Genomic DNA, 12737 nt, shown 5'->3' on the forward strand with positions numbered 1-12737 from the left:
ATGTGAATGCACGTATGTAAATATTCTCAAAAGGCTAAAAATAATTCTACTATACAATATAGATATACTATTCATTCACATATGCTCAATGGATTCTACTTCCTTTTCCACAGATACTTGCTCAGCCATGATCTTTATTCATAGTAGTTAGGAAATGGAAACAACCTAAACGTCCTACAACTGATGAATAGATAATGAAACGGTGGTGCTTAAATGTTATGGATAACATTTTACCTCTAACAAAATTTGAAATTTGTAGGTTAATGTATGCAGCTACCAAAGATCATATTGAGTAAAGTAACCCAGACCCAGAAAGACAAATGGTGCATATTCTTTTTTTATGTGAGGCTCCTAACTGCAAGTCTCCAGATATGCATATGTATCTTGGCATAGCTACAGAACCCAGGAAAGTAAAAAGGGACCATTGTAGAAGTGAGGTATCACAGAAACAACAGAGAGCAGAAACGCAGGGGGAAAAGGATCTGGTGAAGAAAACGATTAAATGGAATGTTATAATTAGAGTCAGAGAGGGAGATAAATACAAAAGGGATGAGGGTAAAAGTAAGAATTCAGAAAAAGTCATAGGGCATAAAACTATAATTCTAAAATTACATGCAAGTTGGTGTATAAATATACATATATAGAGTAAATGAGATTTTATCACCTGTACTAGCAATCCTCCGATCAAAAGGACTTACTCAATAATAGGGAACACATGCCTGGTACTAGAAACACTGCCAAATATCCAGAACAAGTTATTTCAAGATTCAGAAAGAGTTATTTATTTTTATTTCACATGTTTTGCAGTTTTGTTCACATGTATATATTATATTACATGTATGTATTTTGCCTTTGCTATCTAAAAGAAGGTTCATGATCCCCTTCAACTGCTGCTATATCTAGTTTTAAATCTCTATGAGGTGCTAGCAACTGATCCTGTATCCTCTAAAAGAACATCAAGAGCTCTTAGCTCCTATACCTAATCCTCTATCCCAGTTATATCATCTTTCCAATATTTTAAGCCAGTCCACTGCTTACCTTTGAAGCTTTGCAGCAGTTGGCTAATTTACTCAGAAATTTCAAGCACAAGGAATTGAAGGGGGAAAGAAGTTTCTATATGACCAAACTTGTAATGGCAAATATGTATAAGGAATCAAACATCAAACTATTTCCCATCTCTGTGCATACAGTTTAGATGATTAAAAAGGTAGGTTGTGACATTAAGTATAGTTAATATATTTCCTGAAATTAATAACTCCTTTTCTTTCTTTATTTATTTATATGTGTGTGTGTATGTGTGTGTGTGTGTGTGCATGAGAGAGAGAGAGACAGAGAGAGAGAGGGAGAGAGAAAAGCAAGAGAGAGAGACTTTTCTTTATGAACTCCATCTGTCACTAAGAAAAAGTTTCCTTGATGAGGGGTGAGGACTACAGTTATCAGCAAGTATCAGGACAAATATTTTTAATATAAAGATTAAACATTTTTTGGGAAAGTGGTGTTTATAATTCTCCTCAACATCCCTGATTCACTAGCCCTGGGTAGTTGGCTGAAATTTCAAATACCAAACATGACTCGTCTATTATTGAAAGGGTTTTAAGTCAGTTACAGAATTGTGGTTTACTGTCCTAGCGACAGCTGCATCCAAAAACTATTGTGATATATTTGTTGTGTGCAACAAGTGATGAGCAGGATTTTGTCACTGTCCTTCTTGGGAAGCATGCTGAAAGGGATGCTGAAAAAAAGGAACACTCATTCCTGTTAGTGGTATTCCAAACTGGCCTATCTAGTCTGAAAATTAATGTTGAAAACTGTCAAAAAAACCTAAATATAAATCTACAATATAACCCAGATCCTTGACATATGGTCAAAGGACCAATCAAACTTTTCACATATACATGTTTACTAATGCTCTATTGACAGAAAACCATTCATTTTTTTTAAAAAATGAAGATATATATATATATATATATATATATGAATAAGAACAAAATAAAATTATAACATTTTCAGGTAAATGTATACAAATGGAAAAGATCATATACTTAATCAGGTGAAATGGGTTCATAGAACAAATATCACATGTTCTCTCTCAGATGAGGCTCCTAACTCAAATACTCAGAGATGAGTATATATCCCGCAGTCAGCTCAGAAAGCACGAAAGAAAAAGCGACCATTTCTTGAATGAGGCATTGGTGGAGTAACAAAGAGGGGTGCAGTGGTTAAAAGTGATGTGATGGAGGAAATGGGAAAAAGGAAGGGGCTCTAATTCATGATTAAAATAAGTTCAATAAAAAAGGAGGAAACTAAAATCACAGTAAAGAGAGATGAAAAGAATCATAAGAAATTGTGCTATTAACTATCTACCTAAAATTACCTATAACACATTTGATTTGGTACATAATTATACATAAACACAATAAATGAAAATCTCCCATCTGAGATGACAATATTCCCCCAAAGAGCAAAAGACCTTCTTTAAAAAAAAAATCAAGGAGCGTAGAGGCGGCAGCAAAATGGCGGCACCTGAGCAGCAGGATCTAACTCGGGAGCAGACTGAGCTGCTGCAGTTTCAGGATCTGACTGTAGTGTGGAGCTGCGGGCCGTCTTACCGCCACCGGCTAGCTTTACCCAAAATAACAACACACAAATTGTATTCCCTTAAAGACTGCCTGGCTCATTAGTTCCAGCCTCTTACTCACATCTTGATTAACCCATATCTAATAATCTGTGTAGCACCACAAAGTGGTGCCTTACCAGGTAGATTCTAGTGTATGTCCATCTTGGGCTGGAGCTTCTTCGCGTCTGGCTTCTCTCTCTGAGGAGAGGCACGGCGGTCTGACTAACTTAGGAGAGGCGTAGCATCTGACTGAGCCATCTACCTCACTTCCTTCTTCCTGTTCTGTCTACTCCACCCACCTAAGGGCTGGCCAATCAAATGGGCCAGGCAGTTTCTTTATTAGCCAATGGGAATCCTCCATCATCTGACTGGCATAGAGTCCATGGAGCAGTGTCGCCTTGCTTTGGAGCAGCATAACTGGAACATGGAGGCTGCAGTCCAGGACAGACTGAATGAGCAAGAGGGTGTACCAAGTGTTTTCAATCCACCTCCATCCCGACCCCTACAGGGGCTGCTTGGATGGGGTTATTACTTGATAATGCTTCCATTCCGGTTTACTTATTACACGATACTTGATATATTTAGGCACTTAACGATGCCAAGCGAGAACTTCGGTTTCTTTTGGTTTATCTTCATGGAGATGATCACCAGGACTCCGATGAGTTCTGCCGCAACGCGCTCTGTGCTCCTGAAGTTGTCTCACTAATAAACAACAGGATGGTTTTTGGGGCTTGCTCCACAAACAAACCCGAGGGGTACAGGGTTTCACAGGCTTTACGAGAGAATACCCACCCTTTCCTGGCTATGATTATGTTGAAAGATCGCCGTTTGACTGTAGTGGGATGGCTAGAAGGCCTCATTCAACCTGATGACCTCATCAACCAGCTAACATTTATAATGGATGCAAACCAGACTTACCTGGTATCAGAACGCCTAGAAAGGGAAGAAAGGAACCAGACCCAAGTGCTGAGACAACAAGAAGATGAAGCCTACCTGGCTTCTCTCAGGGCAGACCAGGAGAAAGAAAGGAAAAAGAGAGAGGAACGAGAGAGGGAACGCCGAAAGGAGGAGGAGGTGCAGCAGCAGAAGCTGGCAAAGGAGAGGAGGCGGCAGAATTTACAGAAGGAAAAGGAAAGAAAGTTGGAATGTCTGCCTCCTGAGCCATCCCCAGATGACCCTGAAAGTGTCAAGATCATTTTCAAGTTACCCAATGATACCAAAGTAGAGAGACGGTTCCATTTTTCACAGTTTCTAACAGTCATCCATGACTTCTTATTCTCCTTGAAGGAAAGCCCTGAGAAGTTTCAGATTGAAGCCAATTTCCCAAGACGGGTCCTGCCATGTGTCCCTTCAGAGGAATGGCCCACCCCTCCCACACTGCAGGAGGCAGGACTTGGCCACACACAAGTTCCCTTTGTTCAGGACCTGACAGACGAATGACACTTTTCTGCCTCCTCCCTCCCACCCCAAGCTCTAAAAGAAATGGAAAAACAAAGAGAACAAGAGATAAATTATTATTATTATTATTGTTGTTGTTGTTGTTGTTGTTGTTGTTGTTATACAATATTTTTTAAGAAAACTGCTGCATCCTAAGGAAAGATCAGAAACCATGCTGCCTGCAAAAGTCACAACCTGTATGCGTGTGCAAGGTCAGCAGTGAACATACCTGCTCGGCAGACTCGCCTTCCCGCCACCTCACCACACACCTTCCAGAGAAGAGACTTCTCCCTCAACCCATCCATTGTCCCGAGTGGGGAAGGAGACATTCCCACGGTCTCTCATTCATTCTTGCTTTTATAGAAAACACAGATGGAAACCTCCACCAACCAGCTACAGCAGCATCTCCTGAGGACGAGGGGAAGCGAGGATGGAACAGATTGCCCACAGTTTACGAATACCTGTTTCTGTTTGTTTTGTAATGATAATGACCAAAGGAATGATGCTGACTTAGGTGTATTTTTTTTCCTTGAATTTATTTGGTAAAGAGCCAATTCCCTGGGTTCCTTAGCCCAAGGTAGTGTAATAAAGGTGCCCTGGGCTACCTTGCGCTTACTTCTGCCATTGTTCCTCTCATGTTCCCAGAGAGTCATTTGTTTGGTACAGTTCTGCCACTTGTGTATCCTGTTTGGAGCAATGAGAGGAATTCTGGGTTTGTGACCCACAGAGGCTGTGTGTGTACAGTTTACACCTGTGTATGGGGTGTGTGCTCACCTTTACACAGAGCTGCAGCTCTTCCTAGGCATCTCTACCAGGTGGTGGTGAGGGTCTGGTTCCCTCAGCACCCAGTTTTCCTAACTTGCCAAGCTTGGAGCCTTTCCAAAGGACTTGTGGGACCCACCCTCGGGCCACCATCCACCTGCGTCCACCCGCCCTGTTTCAGTGCAAGTGTGATAGTGATGTTTTAAACATTGCAGCTCTGGGAGGCAGAGGCAGGCGGATCTCTTGAGTTTCAGGCCAGCCAGAGCTACAAAGTGAAACCCTGTCTCCACAGGGGAAATGAGACTCCCAGCCTGTGTGAGCCGTGGGAAGAAGGGCACATTCACTTTCTGATGAGGCTGCTCCTAGCTTTCCTCCTTTGCCATGGTGAAGCAACAGGAGCTTTTTCCCGCTTCTTCTAAACGTCTCATCTGTGGTTTAGTTTATGGTAGTGGGTACATAGTGAAGCTGTGCTTTAACACACGTGTGCACTGACAAGGATTCCTAAGTGCAGGCTAGCTACACTGGTAACAGACTGACACACTGCAGCCCCGTGGAGTCACTGTGGTCATTATATACCACGAGGCAAGGCATTCCAGTCAAGGGAAAGCATGGCTTGTGTTGTCACCGCCAGAAGCCCCTCCTAACTAAAGCCACGGCTGTCCGTGGCTTCCACTGTTAGAGTAGGCATGGTGAGGATGGCTCACGGAGTCCCTGGGAAACCCCAGAATGTCCTGATGCCTTAGCACAGGGCTCTACATTCTACCTTAGGAAACATTAGCTCCGCTTGCCATCTGCCACAGCGGGTGAGAAACTGCCCCTGATGCCAGAACTGCAGTGATGGGACTGGATGACCCTCAAATGAAGTCTGTCTCGGTGACAGCTCTGCAGAGGGACTTGACCTGGAGCAGCTTCCCTCTCAGTTTGTAGTCGCTGTCTGTCTGCCTGGCACACAGGCAGTGTTCTGTGGAACTCTCTTGCTCACACCTGCTTCTCGAGGACGCTCCGATTTTCCCCCTTAATCTCATTCTGTAATATATATAGTCTATGCTTCTTGCCTTTTGAAAACTACAAAATGATAACTAGGTGTCAGAGTAATAAAGCAAGGGCCCTTTCTGCTTCCCACTTTCAAAAGAAAAAAAAAAAAAAAACATCATCAATCATGATAATTTCTTCTTTTGAGTTGTTGTTCCAGGCTGTCCAAGAGAGTCACAAAACATTACAGGCCTTTGCTGATGCTGCTATTGCTATTTTATTTTATTTTTTTGCTATTGCTTGCCCTTAGTGGTAGGAGTTAAATCCCTATTGCTGAAGAAACCATTCACTTCAGACTCAGGAGTGGTCCATAGGCTAGAACTGACAAGAAATCCTCCTCTGTGAGAATTAACTTTCGTGATAAGAGAAAGGAATATGGAAGGTATCTTTAATAGAAATTGGAGGGGCTGTCATCTCATTGATTTTACTGAAAAATAAAACTGTAGGATTTCCTGATACACATTCAATAATATCAATCATAAAATTCAACTTACAGTGATATCTATATTGAATCTTGTATCTAGTTTTACTGGCATTTCCCTTCATTTCTGTTTTCTCCTCTGTTTTCTTACCTACATAAGTGAATGACCTTGAATACAGAGAACACAGTGTTCTTACAGGTTGTCAACAACGAAACTTTTCAAAATCAAAGTGGATAACAATTTGTGAAAAGGTGTGTTTTTATGTTTACAGATAGGGCCTGTTCACAAATAGAGCACAGTGAAATGGTAAATTAAACCATATATTGAGAGATTATATTTTAAAACGTTTCTAAAGGTGTTCATCTAAGTGGAATGCAGCTAAAGCCTTCATTTTCTGCAACGACAAGATAAGATAGTTAATTTTTGAAACAAACAAATCACCTTAATTGAAGATACTTTTCAGTTTATAACAAGTTGCCAAGCTTAAGCCTGAAGTCCTCTAGAGAAAATAGCCCTATGATTTATATCTCTGCTGCATGAACTCAAAGCAGTTCAAGTGGTTGCATATGAATAATGCAGGGTTGGAACTGCACTGGAGGAAACCATTGAGAGAAAGTAAATGAAGTCCCTTTAAAATGGAATATATTGGAAACTAATTTGCATTTTCCAACAGCATGGGTGATATTGCATGAATAACCATAGATTAGTGAATATTTCAGTTTTCAAGTTGGAGCCATGCTGTTCTTTTCACATATGAAAATATCACAGGCCAAAGGTATGTAAAGAAAATAAGGAATGCATGAAGGCCTATAAATATGCAGAAGCACTCTGTGTTCCATCTGAAAAGAATTGGAGCGGCTCTCTGAACTCTGTGGTATACACAAAGCTGTTGACTCAAACTCCAGAGACGCAAATTTCTGTAAGTTTGAGGGCATGTCAAATGATTAGCAGAAGACGCACTGTTATAGATGCATTTGACTGTGGCAGACTATGATAGTATTCTATTATCTTTTGAAGCAATTCCAAACAACTGTGAAGTAGCTAGGCTTTCACACATATGGAAAAAGAGTGCAATGATTCCTCTTTCCTTGAAATGATAGCAATGTAATTTCAAAAACTTTAGGATACCATTAAATGTGAATAAAATGAGAACATAATGGTATGAAATGTTTAACAATGTGGTCATAGCTGATGAAATTATAAAACCATGTAGGTATTGAATATTCATTCCATTAAAATAAAATGAAAAGGCATACCAATTTTGCTGATTTTTACCCTGTTTAATGCTGGATATTATTCTTTGCTTAGTTGGCAATTACATAATGTGTATCTACCATGTACGAATACTACATTAGCACTACATCTGAAAAGCCATCTTTTCTGTAAAGATTTGAAATTGGTAGTGATTTAAAGTCAATAGCATAACAACCTATAAATGGCTTGGAAAAAAGAACCAGCTCAATGGCCAGGCTCCATATTTATGTAGAATGTGTCTTCTTGGGTCCAATAGCCATTGGAAAATTATACCATTCAAAGTGTTGTTAGATCTTATTTAGTGAGAAACACCCAAAAATCATCTTTTGCATTTCAGAAAGTTAATAGTTGTGGAGAAGCTATTATATCAGAAATTTAGAAAAATCAAATTTTATAAAATCTCTTTTTGAGAAACATTTGAAAATAAGAAAAATTTATAGCTAGGTGGTGGCGGTGCATGCCTTTAAATCCAGCACTCGTGAGGCAGAGGCACGTGGATCTGTGAGTTCGAGGCCAGCCTGAAATACAAGAGCTATAGTTCCTGATCTATAGTTCCAGGATAAGCTCCAAAGTTACAGCAAAACCCTGTCTTGAAAAACAAAACAAAACAAAACAAAAACAAAACAAAAACAAAACAAAAAAAGGGAAGAAAAGTTTGTGAAATGAAATCATAGGATAAATGAGGTAAAACTGGATTCGGATAACTGAGGCAAAGGTGAAGGAGATTATAAGAGGATAAATAACACTAAAGACCTTTCAAAAATACCTCTGGAAACCTACTCTTCTTCTGAAATGGAGTTATTCTGTAAAAGAGCAACACTGTTCTTATCTGACAGCAGAGGCTAATAATTCCAATATGACTGATTTTGGAATCATTAGTCAATGATTTCCTTTTGATCATCAAACATTACAAGCTATTAGCAATGTCATTTGTTACAGTTCTGGATGTGATGATAAGACCCAATTCCTGAAGATACCATATAAATGAGTTGTAGAATATGGCTAAAATCAAGTGGTTATGAAACTGGTATTATCTCTTTTGACTATGCTATGTAAGCTTCTAGAGGAGAAGAGTAAATACCAGTCTCACCCAGCTATTCACTTTGTGGAATACTATAATCATTGGCCAGGAAAGACATGTGACCTAGTATATAATAGTGACACAAACATCATGGGAGTATCTATTTTCTGATTACATTTAAGGTATGAAATTATACCTGATACAAGACAGGGCCAAGGACTTAGAGACAGATAAGTCATGGGCCCTAGGAGCCTCTTATATGACACATTAAACCAATTCGTAATGATTTATCCTTAAACCTACAGATCACTCCTAACTTGAGAAGTTTCTGTTTGAAAAAAAAGACATGATTAACACAGACTAAGTTACTGGGCAATATTCAGAGTATAGGAAAAGGTAGAATTTGCATCCCTAAAGGACACTGTAATTTCCCCACCATCAATGTGGGTGATCATTGCGGAAATTCTGACAGAAAGAGTCTAAGTGTCAGAGGCTATGGATGACAACAGGCATGCTGTATAAAAAGTGCAAAGAAAGAGGAAGGTTTAATGGTGTGAGAAATCAGAGGGCATCATAGAGAACGTTACTCATTCCTCTAATGTATTTATACGTAATATATATATATATATATATATATATATATATATATATATATATATAGGAATTACACCCTGAAGTAGAATATAATTAATAATAGAATAACATGCATTCATCTAGTATATTTGTATGTAATACCTATTGATTAATAGAATCAAACTTTAAAATGTAAAATAATTACTATTAAAATATTTCAGTAAATATTTAGCAAATACAGAAAATAATTGAGTTGTTTCTTTCCTGGCGTGTCAGGTACCTATTCATCAAGGTAAGAGCTGGCGCGCTCAGGCAGGAAACTACCTGGACTCTACTTTTTTGGTAAAGACAAGTTTTAACTTTGGATAAATTCTTTAAAATGCGGCTCTTTGTTCACAGTGACCTTTATTGATTAAATCATATTTTAAAACTATAGTAGAATATCTATTCTAACTTTGGACTCTGATTATTCTTTAGTAATCTTGGGAATTAAGCATATATAATAATCATTCATATCTAAGCACCGTAAAATCATGCATATATTGTGATCCTGAGTGAGAATTCCTTGACTTTTAGGTACATTTTTCATTCTACTTAAAACTACTAATTCCTTCTAAATATCACATAGCTTAAAGGCAGTAGAATGAAATGATGTTTCCCTGGCATGAGCAGTAACCCAGTTCTTTGCTATAATGGGTATGGAATTTTTCCCGTGAAGCCTTTTCCAGTTCCCCGAAATAACTACATTCTTGAGAAGAAAGACATTAGAATTAGGGCAAAAGCGTCTTTGTGATACCTCATTTACTTTGTTTATCTAGGAAAGTGCCAATGGCACCTTCCTACTCTTAGAATACACTTAAAGAAATCACTATAGTAAATTGTGCCACAGTGTAAGGAATAGCTTAAAAATAGTAAGAGTTTTATGATGCCTGTTTAAACTTTATTTTCTATGTAGCATTTACTGACCCTTGAGAAAGAGGGTTAAAAATGTAGCATGTTGGTACCATAGTGCTAGAATATTATCTGCTAAAATGTCGTGAAATTGTATCTCTGTTTTTTTAAGCTATCCAGTGTACTTTGTTATGCCACCCTGAGAAGAATCAAGATTAAATTTATACAAACTGGTAATTAAAATGGTCATGCCTTTAATTAAAATTTTCTGCTTCGGTTCAGAATAATGTCTATTCTAAATATTCATTGTATACTTTTTATTCAAAAAACCTAACAAAAGAACTAAACAGAACATGTTAAGGACATATAAACCATGTATACACACACACACACTCACACATAGACATTACACAAGTCTTTCTTAGAACTTAGTAAATGTAGAGTTAACCGAAAAATGTAAGAATGAATATAGAAAAATATAATTCAGTATTCTGAGCTGCATGGTAGCTTATATGTATCCATTTTTTGTAGAAATGTTTCTAAAATACAAAACAAAAATTTAAAATCAAGACTGATTACGATGGTGTAAGAAATTTATCTCAGAACTCAGCAGAGTCATGGATGACAGTTATTTTGAGGCCAACTGATCCCTATAGTGAGTTCTTTCAGCCAGAGCCACATGGTGAGATATTGTTACCAAAAGTAAAATAAAAGGAAAAATCTACCTTTATTAGTTGCTTGTTTCATCTCTATGATGAAGCACCTAATAAAAGGCAACCAAAAAGAAAATATTTTTCCCAGCGCAGTGAAGCCCATCATTGAAAGGAAAGCAGAGTGACACCCTTGCTAAGGATGAGTAAACAGAGAGTATCCCAATGTTCATTTGACTTTTTTCCTCCTTTACACTCACCAGACCTGCAGGATGGCACCATCCTCAATTAGCGTTTGGTCTTTTATCCTCTCTTAAACCAGCTGGATCTTTCTTCTATGACATAGCTTAAACTGTGTCACTTATTATAATTTGATATGGAGATTCATGGAACTTGACCTAAGTTTGTTATATTCAACAAAAGAGCAATACTATTATATGGTAATAAAATATTCAATACATGTAAGTAATAGTATATGGACCCAATAGGTTATGTAAATGTATATGCAAATATGCATATACCTGCAATAATAAATGAAATAAAGGCCATGGATTTGGAGGAGAATATCAATGGATATATAGGAGACCTTGGAGGAAGGGAAGGAAATGAAATATAAAATTAAACTTCAATCTCAAAAATAAACAAACAAAAAATGATAAAATTTCAATATTCAGAATGTATGTTTTTGCAAATAGTACATGTTTCGATAGAAATTAATTGATTTGGGAAATCTTTCAAAAATATGTAAACATAAAAGTTCAGTAATTTTTAAACTGAAATATTTAATGTGTGTATTATTGGAAAAGGCATAAATATTTTAAAAGTATCAGGATCATTTATAAATTTTAAAATTATATTTTGAAGTCCAAGATCCAACCCACTCCATCTAGGTCCAGGAAGGTGCGCATCTAAACAGACTAGGCTCCCCAAAAGCCAGTACATGCGGTAGGATCAATACCCAGTGCCATTGTTCTTGGCTTCTCAGTCAGTCTTCATTGTCCCACACGTTCAGAGAAAATGGTTTGATCCCATGTTTTTTCAGTCCAGGTCGAGCTGGCCTTGGTGAGCTCCCATTAGACCAGCCCCTCAGTCTCACTGGGTGGGCGCACTCCTTGTGGTCCTGACTTCCCGCAGCGCAGGGAACCCTGACTACTCCTTGGACTGGCAAGGGAGGGGGAGGGGAGTTAAGGAAGGGGGAGGGAAATGGGAGGTGGGGAGGAGGTGGAAATTTTTAATAATAAAAATAAATAAAAATAAAAAAATGTATTTTGAAATTGTAAACCATGCATACTTAAAACTCTATAATTAATGAAAATTGCATTCAATATAAATTTGATCCTATGATATGAAGTTATAAGTGAGAGAACCTTTTCTATAAGTACAAAAACATAATAAAAAATACACTGGAATGTGGATTGCCTGAAGGGTCCAAATCCATTAGTGCTCAGTGGTCCATCAAAACCCAAGGGCAACTTCAAGTGCAGGATTATTCCAGCTTCAAATGGATTTTAGAAAGGCAAGTTTCCTATTTTAGGTGTTAGGTTTTATGGTTGGAAACCTTTATTTACTGTCTTAGATAAAAAAAAATGCTATATATATATTTGCAATATTATTAAATATATTAGCATATTTTTGTATGATAATATATAGCATATAAAAATGCTATATATATATTGCAATATATATATATATTGCAAAATGATAATCTGAATCTCTAATTTCTCTTCTTGGATTATGAACTACATTTTGGACTTTGGATGTTGTTCAATCTTACATACAACAAGTTTTGTTCCCTGCTCATAACATTTACTGGGATACAGTGCAACCCTCAGAAAATGACATTTTTTTTTGTTTTTTTATTTTTTTTTCTTTTTTTTCATGGTTTATTTTTTTATATTTAAAATTTCCATCTCCTCCCCTCCTCCTCCCACTTCCCTCCCCTCCCCTCCCCCATACCCTCACTCCCTCCCTCTCCAGGCCAAGGAGCCATCAGGGTTCCCTACTCTATGTTAAGACCAAGGTCCTTACAACTCCCCCCAGGTCCAGGAAGGTGATCGACCAAGCTGAGAAGGCTCCCA

The 12737-nt window shown here is 37.9% G+C and overlaps 1 protein-coding gene across 1 annotated transcript; it reads left to right on the forward strand.

Annotated features, from left to right (window-relative positions):
- The first annotated feature begins 2513 nt into the window (after nucleotides 1-2513).
- LOC119801963 (FAS-associated factor 2-like) lies at nucleotides 2514-4057 on the forward strand. Its single transcript, XM_038312776.1, is given in 3 exon segments — nucleotides 2514-2582; nucleotides 2961-3201; nucleotides 3204-4057. Coding segments are annotated over 3 exon segments (1164 nt in total).
- The last annotated feature ends 8680 nt before the right edge of the window (nucleotides 4058-12737 follow it).

Source organism: Arvicola amphibius, chromosome 1 (assembly GCF_903992535.2).
Source record: "Arvicola amphibius chromosome 1, mArvAmp1.2, whole genome shotgun sequence".
Classification (NCBI taxonomy): Eukaryota; Metazoa; Chordata; class Mammalia; order Rodentia; family Cricetidae; genus Arvicola; species Arvicola amphibius.